This window comes from Malurus melanocephalus, unplaced genomic scaffold (genome assembly GCF_030028575.1).
Source record: "Malurus melanocephalus ecotype Western Australia unplaced genomic scaffold, MMel_1.1 scaffold_0, whole genome shotgun sequence".
In the NCBI taxonomy this organism is placed as follows: domain Eukaryota; kingdom Metazoa; phylum Chordata; class Aves; order Passeriformes; family Maluridae; genus Malurus; species Malurus melanocephalus.
The window spans coordinates 4,631,759-4,651,791 of NW_026623232.1; the positions used below are offsets into that span (position 1 = coordinate 4,631,759).

The following is a 20,033-nucleotide window of genomic DNA, read 5'->3' on the forward strand; positions in this document are numbered from 1 at the left end:
AGTGCAATATTAACTGAACACTTCTGATAAATACTTAAAAATATTCTAACGACTAATTACAATGGATAGCTATAGCAGCTAAAGCAAMTGAACAATAGCATAGAAGCCCTTATTTTCAACTCCTGAGGTTTAACGTTCTTACAATCTTATCTCTCTTAATTTTTACCAATGAGTGAGAGCTTTAAATTCCACTTATGTATAGATAATATAGGTAATAGGCTCACTACTGTTCATCCTTGATTCTTGGTTTTGTAGACAATCACACTAATCTGATATTTCCCTTTTTAGCTTTTACAAGAAGCTGAAGGATGGGGTGAACGATTTAGTGAACTAAATGAACAAACAAAGATGTTTGAATCATCTAAAGCAGATGTAGAAGAAGTTTTGAAAAATAAAGAGAGCCAAATCAAGGTAAATCATGACATTTAGGATTGAATCAAATTATTCAAACTGATGCTTATCATAAAGTTCCAAGAAAGCCTGACAACCTCTCCATGTCTTAATATGCATTAGGCTGTTTTGGAGTTTTGTTTGCTGTCTCTATTCTGTAATGTCATGTTTCTGGCTAAGCTAAAAGACATTGCTTAGCAGCATAATGGAGCAGTCTGATAAAGAGTACTAAGGAAAAACRCTTTTTATTTTAATCCAGTACTGGCTTCCTCTCCTCCCTGCCAAGTTTGGAGTGTGGAAGTTATCATTGTGTACCTTACATACACAAGCCCTGCTAAAACTATGCATGCTTATAGCTGTCTGAAAATTCTTCACTAGGACATGCCTGTTCACCTGAATATACATGTTTTGATAGAAAAAGTATAATCAGACATCTAGAATCCTGTGTGTGGGACTGACTTAATCTACCAAGGGAACTAAATAAACAACAGAAATCTTGGAAAGGGATTGTAATGATAACTACAGTTTCATTGCTTGTATTTGTTTTATTGTTTGGGGGGTTTTTGTGTGCTCTTTCTTAGTCACTGACACAGTATATCCTGAGCATGAAAGACTGGAGTTCGGCCATACGAGAAGATGGTGATGCTGAAGACAGTCACTGGGACACGGATATAAAGGGTGAAACAGAGAACGGAGAGCACTTAGGTATGGTTTGTGTAGTTTCCCAGTTTAAATGTTTAATAGAAGTTTTAGAAATACAGAACTGACTAACTTCCAGAAAAGTTGAAAGATTAGCTTTACAGAAGTTGGATTTTTAAATCTCAGCYAATGTCATTCATGTCAGACAGTTAACTGGTGCTTGGACACCTGGAATAGCAGCCTGTCCTCCTGTTTAGTGGTGTGTGGCACACATAACTGTCACAGAGCAATGTAAACGTTCAGTGTTCAGTCTCTTGCAGAATGACATTTGTCTCTGTGAGTATTAAGAAGTGATTCTCTGGCATTTCTAGGTAGAAACCTTGCTCTTATTGCTTCTTCAGGCACTTCCCAGCAGTAGTACTGATGGTGCTTAGAGCCTAATTTCTGCTTCCTTGTCCTTACAGAGGTGTTGCTTGTTGCAGGCAGTGTGGTAGCCCTGTAATCGAATGGGTGTAGATGTGGGTCCCCTTAAACAGCAACACAGAAAAAGGCCTTTTTCCTCGTCTTTCTTGCTGCAGATTCTTTTTATGCTGGTGCTTGTGATACCATAGGGCACATGCTCATGGATCTTAGTGTGTATTCAGCATCTCACTTTTAATGTGACCAGTCTGAGTCGKGATTAATTGGCAAACAAAGCACTACAATATAGGCATATTTTCTACCCACACGCTGCTTTTTTTTTTTTTCTTTTTTCCTCCAAATATGCTGTTCCTATTGTGATATGTTGGCATTGCTGTTGTATAAAAATTAAATAATAGCAGTAAGATCTGTCACAAACCTTTTTGTGCTTTTTACGTGACATATTGTCCTATTCCTTCAACCAGATGATGAGCAAAAACGAACTGTAAAGAAATTGATCTATGCTGCAAAGGTATGTGATTTTAAGAAATGGAAGAAGGGAATAGAGGAGGGGAAACTAAATGAAATATATGTAATTCTGGTAATACCAGTATCAGAGTTCAACATCTTTTAATGTTTAATTATATATTTTTGCATGCAGTTTCTTAATCTGGTAATCTTAAAATGGTCTCTTTTTTTCAATTTTGATTGTAGCTAAATGCTTGTTTAAAGACTATGGAAGCAGAAAGAGACCAAATGTATTCAAAACTGTCTGATGAAAATAAGGCTAAAGGAGAACTTACAGGTAATTAAATGTTGTTTTGCCTTTAGGAGTAATAAGGTGCTGCTTTGGTAAAATGATGTTACAGGCTGCAAATATTAATTCTAAGGGAAACTGAATGAAGTTTACATTAATAACTACTTGATTTTTAAATTAATAACTACTTGCTTAGCTATTTTAAATACACATTATTTTAGAGGCAGGGCAATCGAAGTTGTAAATTTCATTGTATTCTGTTGGAATATTCTGTAACTATGAAGTTATAGAATCTTAAAATACWAGAGCAAAGTTATGTTCATAAATATATAGTATTTCCTTCACATGATTTCTGGACATGAAACAATGGAGTTTTAGTTTAAATTTTAAAACGACTTATTAAAATGATTGCTTAATTGTAGTTACCTTGTAAAGCTCAATATTTAAAATATAAAGTACTGCATTTAGAGAATTGAACCTAAAAGCATCTTGTTCTGATTTTTTTTTCCTTTGTTGTGTAGGACATACTGAATGAAACCTTATGAAATGAAAACCACTCTTACTCAAATCAAAACCTGTAATTAGCTATTGCTTTTGTAATCATAGCCAGCAGAGTAGCCATCACATATGAACATACTGTTTTGTTATTTGGGTGATTAAATGCTCTGTAAGACCATGTTTTTCAGTTTCTTATAATCCTTTGAACATATTCCTTGTGCTAGTGTGTCTTCCAAATTGACTGAAGCTCTGTCCCATAAAGATATTCAAACTTGCTTGAAGCTTTGTTATATTTCTTGAAAAGAGGCACAGGTATAGTAAACAGGAAAAAAAAAACATGACTATGAGTTCAATTTGGAAAGATGAAGGTAGTTGTAACAAATCTGAGTTACCCATTCAGGCTGTTGAGGAAGACCTTGTGTGGGTAAATCTGCAAAAGCATATGATACTGGTACTGGTTTTATTTCTTTAGTCAAATAATTGCAATAATAAGAGCCCTAAATGAAAATTTAGATTATGAATTACAAAACTGCATTGTTTTCAAAGAGGTTACATGGTTTGGAGAGCGAAGGCCTGACATGTTTTGTGGCAGGTAGAGAGTATAGTTGCTGATTTCTCATTTTGTATCATATATTGAAATATATTAACATTTTGTCTTATGTTATTAAATCAACATAGGATCAAGGGTTTTCAGAGACTTTTTATATACTAAAATATTGTAAATKTATTATCCCAATATAATTATCTCTAAATTTGACAGAACGCATAGAAAGCCTTCAAAGTCAACAAGCTTCCTTGCAGTCTGAAAATGAACACCTTGAAAGTGAAGTTCAAAAGCTTCAGCAGAAACTTAAAGTGATGACTGAGCTTTATCAAGAAAATGAAATGAAACTACACAGGTGCTGGTTCCTCTTCTTATATTCAGTACCTCCTTTTTCATTTGAATGTAACTGATTTGGGGAACTGAAAATTAYTGATAGTTTGAATACTGCTTTCCAGAATCTTCTGAATTGTGAAGACAATTTATTACACTTTCATGTACATTTGTAAAACAGTTCATTGTAGGACTTTTCCACAAGCAAGTACAGAAACAAAGAAGTAACAGATTTTTAAATCTATGAAATAAGGCAAGTAAAGTAGGAAAGCTTGGKTTTTTTTCTTTAATTAAATTATTGTATGATGTAATACATCTGTCAAAGTTGGTGAGAGAAAATCAGTAGGTGCTTTAATAGTGAGATATATTTTTTATAGTGAAGAGAGCAAGTAATATCAGAGGGGTGATGAGATTAATATATAAAATTAAATTTAAAACATAGGCAAGCTCTTGTCGGTGARCAACATAGAACCCCTTTGAATCAGACTTTCCTCACCAAGAAAAACAGAACATGAGGGCTGTACTATCTGCCYCACAGTCAGGGTGTCAGTAGGGATTATGACCTAGTGATTGAAGTCAGAAATAGGCGTAGGACTAGAAATTAAAGTTGGTTGGTCCAAGGCACGTAGTAACCTTCAGAAGTGTGCGTGTGTGTGGGAGCAGAGGGCGTATCATTTTAGGGTATGATGGTAAAGTTACAGTTTTACTATCAGAAATGATTTCTTCCAAGAGCAGACATAATTGTGAAGGCAGCAGAGAATTAGCACAAGACTAAATTCTGTACTGCGCAGTGTGCAGGACTGCACAATTTGTATTTTARAATATAACTTCCAGTAATCTGCTCTGTAGCATATATATTTGTGCAGTTRTTTAGCATCTTTGTAGATGCAACAAATCCTAGAAATCACTGCATTAACATTGTGATTTTTAAAAAAGAGCAGGGAGGGAGTGGGAAGTAACATATTAAAAGGAAGGTATGATAAGCAGGCAGAAAGCAGACTGTGTGGATGATATTTAAAAATACCTCACTAAAGCTCAGAAARTCTATGCTGCTTATCAAAGAATTTTAGAAAAGCCAAAAAGGWCTGGAAAGAAGCTGATGTGGTGAGRTAGCAGCACAGAAAAGACTTAGAATCACTTAAGGCATCTTTTGTAAAACTGGGTCTGTTCAAACAGGGGAAATGGAAAATAGGAAATGAAGAATGAGTAGAAAAGAGGTTTAAATGAAGTTCACAAGATCCATGAATTAGACAGTTTGATTGCTAAGGATTGCTGTTCACAGGAAAATGATCAGTTTATCYATTCAGGGCTGTATGCTACAATATTATCTGTGTGTGCTACAGAACTACTTTGTGCCCCCATAATCTGTGGGCTGGAGAATRGGTTTTCTCATCTCTAGTGCCCAAAAAGGCATAAGGATAAAAAAGAGGGACCTGGAAAGACTTTTTTTCTTTAATAGCTAGTAACAATCTTTTTTTTTTTTTCTCTAGAAAATTATTTTTAGAAAATACCAGAACACATCACTGCTGATAAGTGTAGTTTGGATTTTAGTTTGTTTGATGTGATTTGTGGCTGCTTTCAAAATTGTTGACTTGGAACACAATTAACCGCAGATTTTGAATTTTGTTTAAAGGAAGCTGACAGTAGAAGAGAGGGAACGTCTACAGAAGGAAGAAAAGCTTTCTAAAGTAGATGAAAAAATTATTCATGCTGCTGAAGAACTTAACAGCTACAGGTAATTGCAGATTTTAGTTGCTGTAATCACTTGTTCCAAAGTGAAGAAAGAGCAATAGAGAATTAAAAAAAAACACAGCATAAGCAAATGTATTTTCTTCCAGTTTCTCTGGGGTGTGTGTGTGTTAGATGCAAGTTTATGTGTAATAATCAGACTAAGGGTGGTTTTGCTTTGTTAAAACATTTGGGTGTTGAAGATTATGGCAACTTCTATTCCATTAGAATGCTGATTGTATTGACAYGTTCACTTAAACAGTATGGTAGAAGTGGTTCTCTAGTCTAGTTCCCCTTACTGAACAAATCTTAGGAGAATGTTGTGAAGTAAATTGAATGTTCAGTTTTCCTGGAGAGTTGACATTTATGCTGTATAGTTATAGTACTCTGTTTTTGGATCTCAAAGCTTGTCAAATAGTCCTGTTGCTTAGAAATTCTTTACTAAAATATTGTTGTGGGTGAATATTTGCTGTAGCTGTTTTTTAACTGCTTTGCTCTGGTTTATGGTACACCAGCTGTGTACCTCTGGGTTTTTTTKGCATTTTCTCAAACTGTGGCATAGTTTTTCGGTATGTAATGTATATTTGCCATCTTTCCTCATAGTTTATGGGAGTATTAGGTCTAACTGAACAATAGTGAGCAATGCTTCCTGAAGAGTTAATTAGATTAATTCTTTCCTGTGAACGTTCTTCAGTATTCATACAGGAAGACAGAATTCACCCTTCCTGATTTATTCAGAATATGGACTTTCAGACATCCTAATTTTAAAGAGAATATTAATACTGCAAATTGACTGTAACCAAGCAATGTGTGGGTGTTTGGCCCACCTGCTGAGAGAGTGTACAGCCCAGAGAGGCTGTCCCCAGGACAGCTGGCAGCAAAGGTGACATCATGCATGTGATCTTGAAATAACTTCAGTGCAGGTGGCTGTCCCTCAGAAGTGACTGGGGTAGCCTGTGGCACTGTGGTGCTCCTGCCACTGTGCTTCCTGTGCTCAGCTGGGTGAGGCTGGCTGGTTGGGCATGTGRGGAAGGATAGCCTTTATATTGAAAACATCACAAACCAAGAAAAGTTGGGGGGATGTTGAGTTTTGGTTCTATTCTCTTGTTTATGTTCCTGTTTGCAGTAATATAAGGCCTAGAATTTCCACTGTTWGCATAATTTTTATGTATCCCATGGGGCTAAGTGGCATATTTTTTGGATTAAAAAATTAATTATACCTTGTGGCTACTATTGAGTTTATTGTATTCAAAACTTCCCTCTACATTTTATTACAGTGTCATAAATCCTCATTTTGTTACAGAGAGCGAGCAAAGGATCTYGAAGAAGAGCTAGAAAGAACCATTCGTTCTTATGAGAATCAGGTATTTTGTGCTTTGTGGCAACATCTATGTAGAGGAAGGATGTTACTGCARCTGGAACACCTCTTGCTGTTAGGTTGTGATACTGTATTTCCCTTGTCTTTGTTGGGTGTCTAATTTTGCCTCCCCCTCCTTCTTAAAGTCATGGTTTTGACTGACATAATTTCATAGCAGAGATCACCAGATAACTTTATTGAAAAGTTGAATGTTAAGTTTAGGTGTCTCATTATAAATTATCCTCACACACTAGATTTATAAAAAAGAGTATACAGTCATAAGTTCTGGGTTTTCGGTGAATAATGAATCTTTCTTTCACAGATTACTTCACATGAGAAAAAAGCTCACGATAATTGGGTAAGTTCCAAATACTCATTTTTCTATAATTTGTGCCTCTTCATTTTTGATTATTTGAAAAGCTTGCTTTAATTATCACTTTTTGTTTCTTACTAAAAACAGATAATCAGAATTATCTCTAACCTTTTACTTTTAAACATATGGATTTCTCACAGAAATACACAAAAGCATGTTAAAAATACTTCTATTATGTAAAAAAAAAAAAAAGTTGGAAAAATTAAGTTGGATACTTTTGAACACAGTAGAATGATAATTTTATATAATTTGTTATAACAATAAATCTGCTGGAAGAACATGACCCCCTATAACAAATGTGTGACATTTTGCTAATAATGGAAGCTTTTGGCCTTGTTTCAATGCCATTTGGATATTTTCTTTGGGTGTACTTCACTTCTTTTATCTACCAGTAGAAGATGTTATGTCCTGTGAGAACAGTATGTTCCACTGGCAGCTTCGTAAGAGTGTTTCTACCAAATCYATTTTTGCCCTTTTTTTCCAAACAGGAAAATTTAAACTATCTCCTGACTGATACAGTCTCCGAATGTCTGAAATAAAATCCTGCTAAAACCTGTGGTTCTTTKTGGTCATAATTCCAGAAATTTGAGCTATCTGACTTTGAAATAAAACTTTCTTACCCAGAATTTGAGACTTTAAAACTTCTGTAGATGCTTCAAAGCAGCTATAGCCAGTGAATTTAATTTAATTTCTGAAGTTTTAASAAGCTGCAGGAAAGCCTCCTTATTCCTCAAAAATTTGGGTTGTAGAGCTGCTATTACCCTTTGCTGACGTACGTGAAGGTCCATACATGAGTCATATCTTGTGAAAATGCAGTCCATCCACTTCACATAAAAGGTGAAACTTCCATCTAGGAACTGTCATATTTATGAAGCATATAATCAATATATAGTAATATGTAAGCATCTGATTTTCGTCCTTCTCCAAAGCTGACAGCCCGAGCAGCTGAAAGACACCTCAATGATATAAAGAAAGAAAATGCACATAACAGACAAAAGTAAGTGCAGTCCTCATCTACTCCTAAAGAAATGTAATTMAAAAACCCATGTTTTAGGTTTAGGCAGTTTGATGTTTTCTGTTAATGAATTGTGGCCCAAACAGGGCAGAGAGATCACAGTGTTGTGAAAGAAAGGGAGTCACTTGAGCTTTCCTGTAATTATGACATGCAASAAAGTAAGAACTTAGGGACTACATGAAGTATTGAAATACTTTAGGAAAGAAGCAGAATGTAGTGCTAGAACACAAATGTTGGTGGGGTTTTTTTGTTTGTTTGTTTGAAGTACGTGTATCAACCAGATGTCATGGTTTACACTTATATCAGAAGTTAATGCTGAACTAACATCAGCTGGGGGCAGTTAAAAGGAACTTCCAGGTGTGAGGTTAGGTGTGAGGTTAACTAATACTTGGGAGTTAGAGAGTTGTCATACTAGAAATGTGACATCTAAAATGCCCCTTCAGCTTCTGAATTGCAGAACTTATTTACTTGAGCACAGCAGCATAGAGAAATACTTTCCTTTCAGGCATCTTTAAGTTCAGAGTACGGTGACATCCTTTTCTTTATTTGTTTAGGAATTAAATACCTTGGTTCATTAACCAGTTAAGTAGAAAGCCTAGCAGTAAATAGTGTAGTCTGGTGAAGCTCTTGCATTTCATGGCCACTTACTACTTATTTGTTGTCTTTTTGTAGATTAACTGAAGCAGAATTCAAACTTGAACTTTTAGAAAAAGACCCTTATGCTCTTGATATTCCAATGAGACCATTTGGCAGAGGTACAGTATTGAATTGTAAAACAGACCGTAATTATTTTGGTTTATGGTTTTGTTTCCCAAGACCACACGTATGTGTAACTGTTTGAAAACTATCTTGGCCATGTGCATGTGCAAATACCAGTCATTTAAAAAATAATTGGGTCATAAGTGACTCTAGGTCATGTCAAGTATTTTGTTGAAACTAAGAGCATTTGTACTCTTGATGAGAGTAGACTGGGAATATGTTACACATGGTGTTTAGAGCACTGTTTTAATTTCAGTTACACAGTTCAGTTTTTAACTTCACCTGAGAAGTTATTTATACAGTTTGCTAAACTAAGTATTGTGAACTTGAGCATTTTGTTTTAACTGTTCCAGAGCATTCCCCATATGGACCCTCACCAATGGGCCGGCCTTCATCTGAAACAAGAGCTTTTCTTTCCCCTCCAACTTTATTGGAGGGTCCTTTAAGGCTTTCACCTATGCTTCCAGGTGGAGGAGGAGGAAGAGGTACAATTCTTAAACTTGAAAATTTATCTATTCTGGATGTCTCTCTCCTCTCCTATAAACCTGTCACACCTTTTCCTCTTGTCAGTGACAAAAAGTATATAGACAACCAATTCAACATAAACAGTTAATTGGACAAACTCTTCCTGTTTTTCAGCTTGCTTCTAAAGCTGTTTAATGTGTAACAGTACAATTGAAAATCTAGTTATTAGTAGGCTGGTCAGTGAATTCACTTTAGAAGCATAGATTAAGAAAAGTGAAAAGCCAGACTTAATCAGTTGTCTTTTATTTCTTGGACAGATGGGGTTCTGCTGGAATGAGCATGTTTTTAAAGTAAAAGAWTGTTGATTAGTTTTCTGAAGAAAGAATACTCCCCCTTCCATCTCATTGATCTACAGTCAGTGAGAGAACACTGTCAAAAACATGAGGCAGTTTTATTGGGGGTTGTKATCCTAGAAAGTTACTGGTTCAGTAAATTGTTTGCCTTCCCTTCATTTTAAATTTGAGGCAGTCATCATACCTGGAGAGTGTTTCTTCCCTACTGATAGAAAGGACCAGAAAAGTTGTGTGTAAGGAGTACGATTCAGAGATTCAAGAGTAGGTGAAAGCAAGCTGGAGTGGCATAGGTTGTAAGGGAAGAAAAATCTTCTCCATTCATATTTTTGATGTTGATAGAAGCAGTGTAGATAAATGCTAGAGTGAAGTTCAGCMTCTGTTGCAGGTGATAAAGAAGCTACTGTTTAATTTATTTCTACCATTACAACCACTGAAGCCTGTACTTAATTAGTGGGGAATATGTCCAAATGTCTCTTTTATAAAGATTTCAATAAGTGCAATTATAGTACTCATCTCACAGTGCACAAGAAACACCATGCCTTCAAATTTKAGGTTGAATTTTAGCATGGAGAATTAGAAAATGATAGCTGAATTCAGTATTTCTGTCATTTTTCAGGCCCAGTCTGTTTTAAAGGCAGCTTGCAATCTAAAATCTGTATTTTTACAGGGTTTTTTTTTTTGCACTTGATTATTATACTGGCTTTATCAAGCTTTTTTGTTTTGTTATTTTTCTTCTTCTTGAATAAAGAATTAGAAAGAACCAGAGTGATGGTGCAGATGGTTGTTTCATGGTACCAGTATTAACTCTCAGCTTGCTAATTTTTAATTTGATTAGCAGCAGGTTTTTATCACTGAGAAGATTATTTGTCATGAGGGTAGTAGTTTCTGTTTCAAATTAAATCAAACTTGTAAAATTATTTGTTTTTTGAAAAACATTGCAGGTCCTCTATGTTGTGCTGTTCTTGAGTTAAGACCTTTTCATTGCAAACTTTTAAACACTTCTCATAGACATAACTGGTCATCAGCAAACAGCTGGAGAGTCCTGTGGAGCCGGGCACCTCTTGTATCTTGTCAGTGTTGGCATTCCGTGATGTGTTTTGCTGTTTTCAGAATTAAGGAGGAAAGCCATAGCASAGGATTTAAAATTCCTGGGTGAATAACTACCTGATTTCTTCGATTAGGATCCAGAGGACCACCTGCCATGTACGAAGCTGGCAGTGAAAGAGGAGAGCTGAATTCTGATAGATTAACTGATCCCCACAGACCACCATCAGATACTGGATCCCTCTCTCCTCCTTGGGAACGAGAACGCAGGATAATTCTGCCTCCACCAGGTATAAAACTCTGCTTAGCTACTGTATCCATGGAAAAGGCAAGTTACTGACTTGCAGTGKATGTGTTTAAGTATTTTGGGCTTAAAAATATTAAATGTTTTCTTGGACCTGCACGTGCAGCTGAACTGGGGTTTTTTAATAGTAGTTTTTTTCCTCTTCTTGAACAGTGTGCTTCACTTGCTTTTCTCTGCTATCTTTAAATACATATTACCAAAGGACAATCAGCTCTTTGGTTTCATCATTTTACTGGGAGTTTGTTCAGTGCAYCAAAAGACCTGTCTGGGCCATATAGTTAATAAGAGATACGAGAAGTAAAAAGTTTTAATTTAGTTAAGTAACAACTAGGTAATGTTGAAAAATATGGTTGTTAAAAAAAACTGTCATTTATGCTAATAGTACAAGAGTACCATGGTACATTCATCCTCTCTGGCACATGTTTTCCTGCTGATACTTCTCTTCAGTCATTGACAGCAGCAAAATCAGTCTTCGGCTAAACATCTGTTTTGCGCATCTGCTCAGGGAGGGCAGAGATGAATCAAAGAGGATTCTGCTGATATTTCTCAATTAAAAACTTGGGGGGATATTCAACCTTCCTAGATACCTGTAATAAAGAAGAAAAAAATGTTACAAGTTTAGAAAAAATAAAATTTAGGTAACRTATATAGATTAAGGTATCTCACTTATAACTGCAGCAAGCAGTTCACATCTGTGTGAAAGCCTGTTGTTAGAACCCAAGGTCCTCTCAGGATGCAATTTCTCATTTGGCAGGTGTGGTCTGTTGACAGGATACTGCAGAGAGATAGTAGTCTTGTTTCCTTGGCCTGATCTATGTTCTTAGCCTACTTTTGCACTTGGATCTCACTGATACAGTTTGTCTTGTAGCTGCATGATTGATTGCTAGATCTGATGCCAGCAAGCTGGTGGAAACATTATAGTACTATGAAACATAATGGAAAACAGCATTCTTACCTAAGAATGGCTTAAAACTTGCAGACCTTATTTTGTCTTCGATCTTCTTTGTTTCAAGGCTCCACTGTTTATAACTTGGGCGATCATAACTTCCAAAATTCTGCTCTATGTTAAATTAAAAATCAATGAACTTCCTCTTTTGCAGCTCTTTAGAAACATAAGCTAACATTGGATATACTTGGTGGGATGTATATGTTTGGGTTATTTAAGATTTGTATGTTCATCCTGATTAATAGACAGTTTGTATATTTACAAGAACGTAATTTATCTAGAGAATCTTTCTGGTCTAAAATTGTGTGGAATGGGAGGAATAAATYTTCACAGACCTATTTTGTGATTTTTTTCAATGTTAGGTGAGCCTTATGCTGATCCAGTTCTTCCTCCTCGAAGACAAGAAAGATTTTTCCCTAATCCTCCGAATACTGGAAGACTTTCTGGACCAGCAGAACTACGAACTTACAATGTGCAGTCTTTTGATAAAACAGGTGGGAGTTGCTTCTATGATATTCTAAAATGGAAAGTATCAGTGTAAACTGACTGTGAGAAGCCATGGCAAGAGCACAGGGTTATAGCTACCACAGACCTGAAGTTCCATTGTGTAAGAAACATTTGAACACCTGCTGGCCTTGATGCAGCCATTCCCCACTAGAGCAGTAGCCCTCCCTGCTGTCAGGTGAGTGGCATTCCATGAATTTTTTTGGTCCACCCTCACTGTTTTGTATGGTATCCACTCAWGATTGGTTTAGAGTCTGTTTTGGTCCCAAGGCTCATCACAGCATTTAAGTATCACAAACCCTTGCATTTGCATGCCACACTTGGTAAAGTTAGAAAGGGTTAGACTCACAGAGTGAAAGAGAAACAGCCAACCTTTCAAGTGTCCACTCGCTTGGTGTACGGAGGTGGAAGGTTCTTGAAGCCTCTTCCTTCAAACTGTTGACCATACTGGCAGCTTTTTATAGTTCCCAGTACCGATGCCCCCAACTTAGTCACACCTTTCACTGACCCACTAATTTTGAACTGGCCAGTTAGGTACATTTTAGTTTGTGACACTTGGCAACCGCCAGAAGCTCAAATGTGAGGTTTTGGTCACTGAGATCTTACCATTGACAGCTTAATACTTAGCATTTTTTATCTTTATGTAATACCCTGGTAAGTCACGTGTCTGGTTCATTAAGAATCAGTGAAGCCATTAAACTTGGAACAGAAACTTCACCACCCAGGACTCAGTTACTGATAGGATTAGTGTAGGAAGTTACCATCCCTCTTGCACCATTTCTGGCAAGGGGAGAGAGAACCACTGCTACGCAGTGAGAACTGGAAATGCTGAATTTAGTTTCAGGTTGAAGGTTCAGGTTTCACAGTGAATTGTTCTTTACTGGATGACAGTTCAGTCCCTGTGCTGCTACTGACCTTCCCTCTTTCCCAAGCCTCTTGTCTGTTTCACTTCCACTTTCTCTTCTGCATTCTAATTCATGTTGCACTGAAGTCTTTCTTCCAGCACCTGGCTGCTGACTGAAGGATAGGAGAGGTGCACTGTCTTTGCACTTAATTTTTGCATCTTTTTTTACCCCTTTTTTCAGTCACTGCCAAGCAACAATTAAATTGCTTTTTTAAACATTGTATTCAGTTCTTTGGCAATTCAAAACTGCCATACCATTCCATTAAGCATATGTGAATGCAGCTTTTTAGAGACACAAAATTTCACTAGACTTGTTAAAAAATCCCAAAAAGCACAMATAAACAATTTCCCTTCAATTAAAGAACCAACCAACCAAAAACCAACACATCCATCACGTCTGACTTCAGAACACCAGTGTGTTGTTCAGCACTGAAATCAAGGCTCCCACTCATTAGAGTGAGTGAGTTATACTTCTTAGGAAGACAATAAAAATGTTATTTAAAGTGCACAAAATTATACGTATTTTCATAAGCAGGGGTGGCAAACTATAAAAACTTTTCACTTGAAGAGGTACCTGGAGCAGGAAACTTCTTGTCAGAAAGAAGGGTTAAAGGTTGACAGAGTTTGTGAGCTACTTCACAAGGACAAAAATGGAAAGTGTTAATGCAACGTAAATGTCAAGGCATGAATATTCTCTGTGACATAGGAATTGAAATGTTTTAGATTAAATAACAATATTATCAACAAAAGTAGGACCTGCTTGAAAAGGCAAGTAATTAGAGTTTTTGGAAAGACCTATCTGTTCATTGAGAAAACAGCTTTGTTTKCTTTCAAGGATTGGAAATAAAACATGCACATGAAAATTCTGTCACTAGTTAGAAGTTTTGTTTTGGTCTTGTGGTTTTTAGTATAGTTGTTTCTATCCAAGCGGAAGCATAAGAAAGCAATAGTTTTCAAATCCCAGGTTTGGGGTATTGTTTGTTTAAAGAAAGTGCATTTAGTGTGTATATTTATATTCAGTCAGATGCTACTCCCTGACAATTCCCTTTAATAATTTTCTCCAGTTGTTGTTATTGAAAATGCTTGTTCCCAGCAAAGTATGTAAGTAAAAACACTGAAGTTTGTATTTATCTCTTTACTTATAAAGTTAGTAAAGCAAATGAGAGGATTATTGTTATAATTGTTGTTGTTGTTTGCTATTATTACTTGAGTGCTCATCCAAAACTGTTGTAGTTCCGAAAGTCTCCTTGACATTTGTCAACCAAGAAGGGAATTATTTTTTGTCATACTTGTGTACAGTTGGTGTGAGGCTCTGTGCCAAGAGCATATCATGGCACTCCATTCCCAGAGTGGGGCATACCAAAGAAATAAACCATTAGTCAGAGGGAGGGGGGAAATGGATCTGCAGCTTGCTGTCGGTTTTGTTGCCTGTCTATCTTGATTTCAGAAAAAAATACTGAAATCAGTGGTGGAAAGAGATCAGCACTGAATTACTTATTTCCCTTCTGCATACAGATGGACAGACATCTTCAGAACATAGTCCAGGAACAGAACCAAGTGGAGATGGGATGAAGGATCATTCTAACCTTAGTGTAAGTAGCTAAAGAGAAGCTTGATTTAAAGAAGCTTTAATTTTTCTGCAAAAAACATAGAAACGTTTGTCTATATTCCATTGGTTGCATTATAATGCACTCTGCCGTGCAAATTATAAAATTATACATATACTTTTATCACAACACTTATTATGGTGAATTAATTTTTATGTATTACTAATACAATCCCTGTTGAAAATTAATTATATCCCAAAAGATGAAACTGTGGTCAAGCAGATGGTCAGTACATACAGGTAGCCTTGCTGAGATTATGCTGCAGCTCAGGCAGAGTTGGAACTAGCCCTTAACTAGTGTCACACCTACATGAAAGTGGGCCYGATGCAACTGGAAATGTTAGTTTCCCTCCATTAACTTCCCTGGTTTCTTTATGTTGCAGAACTCGCTCCCTGATCAGTCACTGGCACCTGAAAGTGAAGCTGTCAGTTCAGGGTTTGCACCCCCACCTTTCCCTCCAGTCAGACCTCCGCTGCTGCCTGTGGATCCTAGAGCACCACCAGTACCTTTCATGAGACGAGGACCTCCTTTTCCTCCCCCTCCTCCTGCTGGCATGTACGGGCCACGGGAATGCTTTCCAGTGCGAGACTTCGGGCCTCCACACCCTCCAYTGCCAAGTACGTGGTTTTTGAGCATTTATTTCAGGTCGATGAACGTGAGTGCTTTGTGCAGTAGTGAGTTACCACAGTGGGTGGACATGTACATATTTGCACACRCTACTTTTTAATTCAGCTAACAGGGAGCATCTTTTCTGATTAAGGCTCATTGTGTTGTACACTTCCTTCTTTGTAATAGCTCATCTTGATGTTTTCACAAATACTAGCTTTGGCTGGAAAATACACCTCCATCTACTGTTCGGCTTTCAAAGGATTCTTTTTGGGGGATAGTGACAGCAAGTAGGTGGTTATCTTAATCCTTTTCTTCCTGTGACATTGCATCTTACATAAACCTTGAAAGCTTCATCCTCTGGCTCTGAACTGTGCTGATGCCCTGCAAAGGGACAGACGCAAAACAACTGTTTTCCCTGTGAGTTTGCATTACTGGAGCAAGAAATAAGTATCAGACTGCAGGGTTTCTTTCTAACTCCTGCTGTTTTCTGAGTATGTGTGAACTAAGCCATTTATCTGTAAGGTGTGACAGGCAAGKGCTGCTGTGGCAGACTGAAGGGGATGTTGGCAGCAGCAGCCCAGGAGCTGGCAGTGGCTAGCTGCTGCTTTGAGGCCGTTGCAGGTAACTACTGAGAAAAGGGATGGGTTTGCCCTTCTCCTTCCTGGCATCTCTGTCTCTTTAGATCCTGACATATGACGTCTAGTTAGACAGGCCTAGCTGAGCACTAAGACAGCAAGAGGAGCAGGGACATGTTTTTACTGCTGTGATTAATATTAACTGGACTACTCTGATTTTCTCACAGTAAGAAATCCATTTCCAATGAGACCTTATCCTCACTATCCACCTCAACGCCCTGGATTTTTGCCTCCACCACCTCCTCCTGAAAATAGAGTTGAACCACCTCAGTCAAATCCATCAGCTGTAGAACAACCAGAACCACAGCAGGAGACTTGACAGTCATTATGGGAATGTCCTGAACCAGTTCTATGCTCTCCTACTGGCATTTTTCCTTATGTTAAGTAACCATTGTTACTTAGGTCTATACAAACTACTTTGCTCAAATTGAAGCTTAATAGAGAATTCTCAGGATAGTGTTTTGTAAATAAAGAATTAAATAACTATGAATATTGTGAATAAGTGATTTCCACTGTATAATAGTCATTTTAAATTAAGTATTTCTAACTTGAGTAATCTCTTCAGAGATGTACAAAATTAAATCAAGTGAACCTTATTGTAAAAGTCCAGCTGCTTTGTCCTGGTTTAGCTGTACAGGGAGCTTTCTGCATGCCAAAAGTGATGCTTGTTGCATTATGAATAGGATATGAAAACAAATGGAAACAGTTAATAAAAACCTATAAAAAATGGAAGCAATGTCACTGGTACCATGGTATAATAGGAGGTGAAGATGAATAACCATGATCCTCCACTCGAGTCTCCTCTGTCAGTGACCTCATAAGTGATCTTGCAGCTTTCGAGTTCTGCCACGACACTGAGGGGGAAGGAGCAGCAGAAAAGCTGAGCAGCTCTCCCATCCCTCTTCAAAAGCTGGAGTGGAGTAGTGCTCATTGAAGATGTGTACAGGGTATTTTTCTGACCTGGGAGGAAGGAGTCAGAGCTAGGAGATGCTCCAGCCCAGCCCAGCCCTTGCCTTTGAAGACTTATGTCTGCAGCAAACTAATAGGAGGGGTGTTTTTTAACTGTTCAACATGAATTCAGTTTATTAGGCTTCAGATTTTAACACCAGCATTTGGAAAATGCTGGCCAGGACAAAAGCAGAATTTAAAAGTACAAGAAGAAAGTGGAAAACTTGCAGCAGCAGTAGGTTTGTGTCTGTAAGAGCRTTTGGTGTGTTACCTCACTCACCTCTTCAGGCAAGGTTCCCATGTGCTGCTTCCCTGGCAGGAATGGCTGTCCCAACAGGCACAGTGCATGCACCTGCAGCCAGGGCATGGGCTGGCCTGTGCCAGGCTGGATCTGGATAGACAAGCTCCACTTCTACTGACAACTGTATAATCTGAAGACTTCTGCAAGGAGCTGGTGGCTGTTCTGATAGTTAGGCTTCARTCTGAAAACCATGCAAGGACTCAGCGCAGTCATTTGGTAAGGGACAGGCGAAGATAAATAAAGAAGCAAAGTGGTTTTAGCAAGCCCCGACTCACAGCAGCAGTTCAACCACCAGTCCCCATTCTCTGCATGCACACACACAACTCAGTTTCAGGCTTTCATGTAAATGCAGCTACCACACCCCATAATTAGAAGTTACCAAAAAAACCTCCAGCCCACTTTTTTTTTTTTTTTTGTAATTGCTTAGCTTGAGTTTGCCAAGGGAGCATTTTCTCTTGGAGCTCAGTATTCCTGCTCCTACCATTATTCCCACATTGACTCCTTTCAGCTGTAGAACTCTTCCACGGCTCATTCCTGTAACTTATCTTTTCTGCTTCTAGTTTAGCCCTCAAAGCATTTAGATAAGCCATTGTACTCCAGCAATTCAATGACAGATTCTGGCAACAGACATTTTAAAGCATCATCCATGTTAAATTAACTATGTCRTATAATATGGCTGTTGCATCACTTTTAGCCAATTAGTTGTTGCTGTGAGTTTGCCTGAGAGACTTCACTAGGATTCTCAATGGAATGACTGGGTTTTGCCCTTACCCTTGTCATCAGCCCTAGGAACAACCAGAACTGCCAAATATAACCCTGTCCCTGCACAGAGAATTGGGATAGCACAGAAATCCTGGGCTGACAACACTGCCATAAACCTTTTTCATTCCTTGCCCAACTCACCTCAGAGACTGCAAAAACTATTTACAAATGTATTTTAGATTTTCTGAGCAACCACAGTATTTTCTCTTTGTGGGTTAAATATTTGTTCTAAGTTAATGCTGAAAAATTCCTCCCTCACCAAGAGTCTGTGCCCACAATCATACTGGAAATACAAAGAAACAAAAGTAAAATTCCTCTTGGGATTATACAAGTTCAAAATAACATCACATAGTTTGTAAGGTCCCACTCCAAATGCAAGTGAATCTTAATTTCCTAAAGATTAGAGATTGCTTCTGCTTGACTCCCTTCATCGTGATATCGTTAATACAGATTACTGCTGAAAATACAGGCAGAAAACAAACCCCATTGTTCCTAAGACAGGAGAACACTGAGGGATGCATTTCTCCAACACTGTTTTCACCACACACTCCTGCTTTACTGGACTCCCTGTAACTGCCAAGATAGAAAGATTCGAGCCCTCTGTTTTAAGTACATTGACTTCTTCCCTGAACACAAGCCAAACCCAGTGAATAGACTTCAAACCCAGTGAGTATGAAAAAAATCAGACCTGAAGCACTAAAAAGGGACAGCCATTGATAAGAGCCAGCTCTGGCAGCAACTGCACTGAATGAAAGGGCTGCCCATCTCTACGTAGTAGAGTGGGCTGCTTCTCCTGCTCCTCATCTTTCCAAGATTAAATTAATTAAAGCAGAAAGCAGGTCAGACCAAACAGACTAGAAACACTTTCATATAACAGAAAGGCAAACACGTTACTTCCCAATTCTGTTTAGTAAGGCAGTTACCCATAAAATGCAGGAACTTGCAGAGAGAACATTACCATTCTGCAACTGTTTAAACCAGAGGATGCAGAATTTGCTTCATTTGTTTCCGGCTTTTTCTGTGACTTCCTGACATCTTGAGCCCTTCATGACCAAACTTCAGGTTCAGATGCTGAAAAGCATTCATCATCAGATTTAACTGCTACATAAACCTCCTCTTGAGGCYGAACCCTGAAAGGCACCAAGACAAGTCCCAGTATTTCAGTTTACTGGAACATGAAAAACTAATTTGATTTACCTTATCTTTGTTACCCACGGTATCTCTTCAGTGTGTTGGCAAATGACATTGCTTACTAAATGTGGAAGCTCTAGGAAACTGCTTGAAGAACAAGCAGTGCAATTCTCCTGCCTGGCAGCAGTTTGGGCTATGGTAACATGAAGATGAGCAGCTCGAATGAAGTCCGTGCTTAGCACGCACACACTGACCAGCCACTCTGACAAGCCTCACAGCACAGTCAGCCACTGAAGGGCAGCTCCTCGACAGCTGACCAGACATCKGCAGTTTTCATTCAGAAGGCACAGCTGTGTACTCTGAGTACAGATAAAACGTCAAACTGAAGCATTGCAGGTATTCATAATCTATTTAATAGTGGGACACCAAAGAAGTACTACACATTTTTTTGAGCACATTAGGTTTTGATTTAAGCAATTGCAATTGATGCAGTAATTTTTCAAAAATAGTYTTCTATATTCTACAATCCACAGTTTACTGTATCAGTCTAATAGGTCATATAATGAAATACTGTTTGTGCTAACTGGTCTGATCTTTAGCAAAGCATTGTTTCCATTCCTCCACCACCCCAAAAATGTTGACAAAATTCAGCCAAATTAAAAAAAAAAAAAAATCCGTGTGACTTATTTTAGATTTTTCTGCTGACCTAAACACAATGGGAGCTACTAGTT

The 20,033-nt window shown here is 37.8% G+C and overlaps 1 protein-coding gene across 4 annotated transcripts in view; it reads left to right on the top strand.

The window, feature by feature from the left end:
- MIA2 (MIA SH3 domain ER export factor 2) overlaps window positions 1-20,030 on the top strand; it is a 37,071-nt gene extending 17,041 nt beyond the window's left edge. For 2 of the 4 annotated variants that reach the window (XM_057369234.1, XM_057369317.1), the window contains exons 14-29: window positions 289-411; window positions 972-1,095; window positions 1,914-1,960; window positions 2,143-2,233; window positions 3,444-3,582; window positions 5,191-5,292; window positions 6,589-6,649; window positions 6,965-7,000; window positions 7,945-8,012; window positions 8,703-8,785; window positions 9,143-9,274; window positions 10,789-10,941; window positions 12,264-12,395; window positions 14,825-14,901; window positions 15,299-15,533; window positions 16,328-20,030. In XM_057369234.1, the coding sequence (XP_057225217.1) occupies window positions 289-411; window positions 972-1,095; window positions 1,914-1,960; window positions 2,143-2,233; window positions 3,444-3,582; window positions 5,191-5,292; window positions 6,589-6,649; window positions 6,965-7,000; window positions 7,945-8,012; window positions 8,703-8,785; window positions 9,143-9,274; window positions 10,789-10,941; window positions 12,264-12,395; window positions 14,825-14,901; window positions 15,299-15,533; window positions 16,328-16,479 (1,755 nt within the window). In that variant the 3' untranslated portion in view covers window positions 16,480-20,030. The remainder of the gene's footprint in view (window positions 1-288; window positions 412-971; window positions 1,096-1,913; window positions 1,961-2,142; window positions 2,234-3,443; window positions 3,583-5,190; window positions 5,293-6,588; window positions 6,650-6,964; window positions 7,001-7,944; window positions 8,013-8,702; window positions 8,786-9,142; window positions 9,275-10,788; window positions 10,942-12,263; window positions 12,396-14,824; window positions 14,902-15,298; window positions 15,534-16,327) is intronic. The other 2 variants (XM_057369400.1, XM_057369473.1) reach the window with 1 other exon arrangement.
- The last annotated feature ends 3 nt before the right edge of the window (window positions 20,031-20,033 follow it).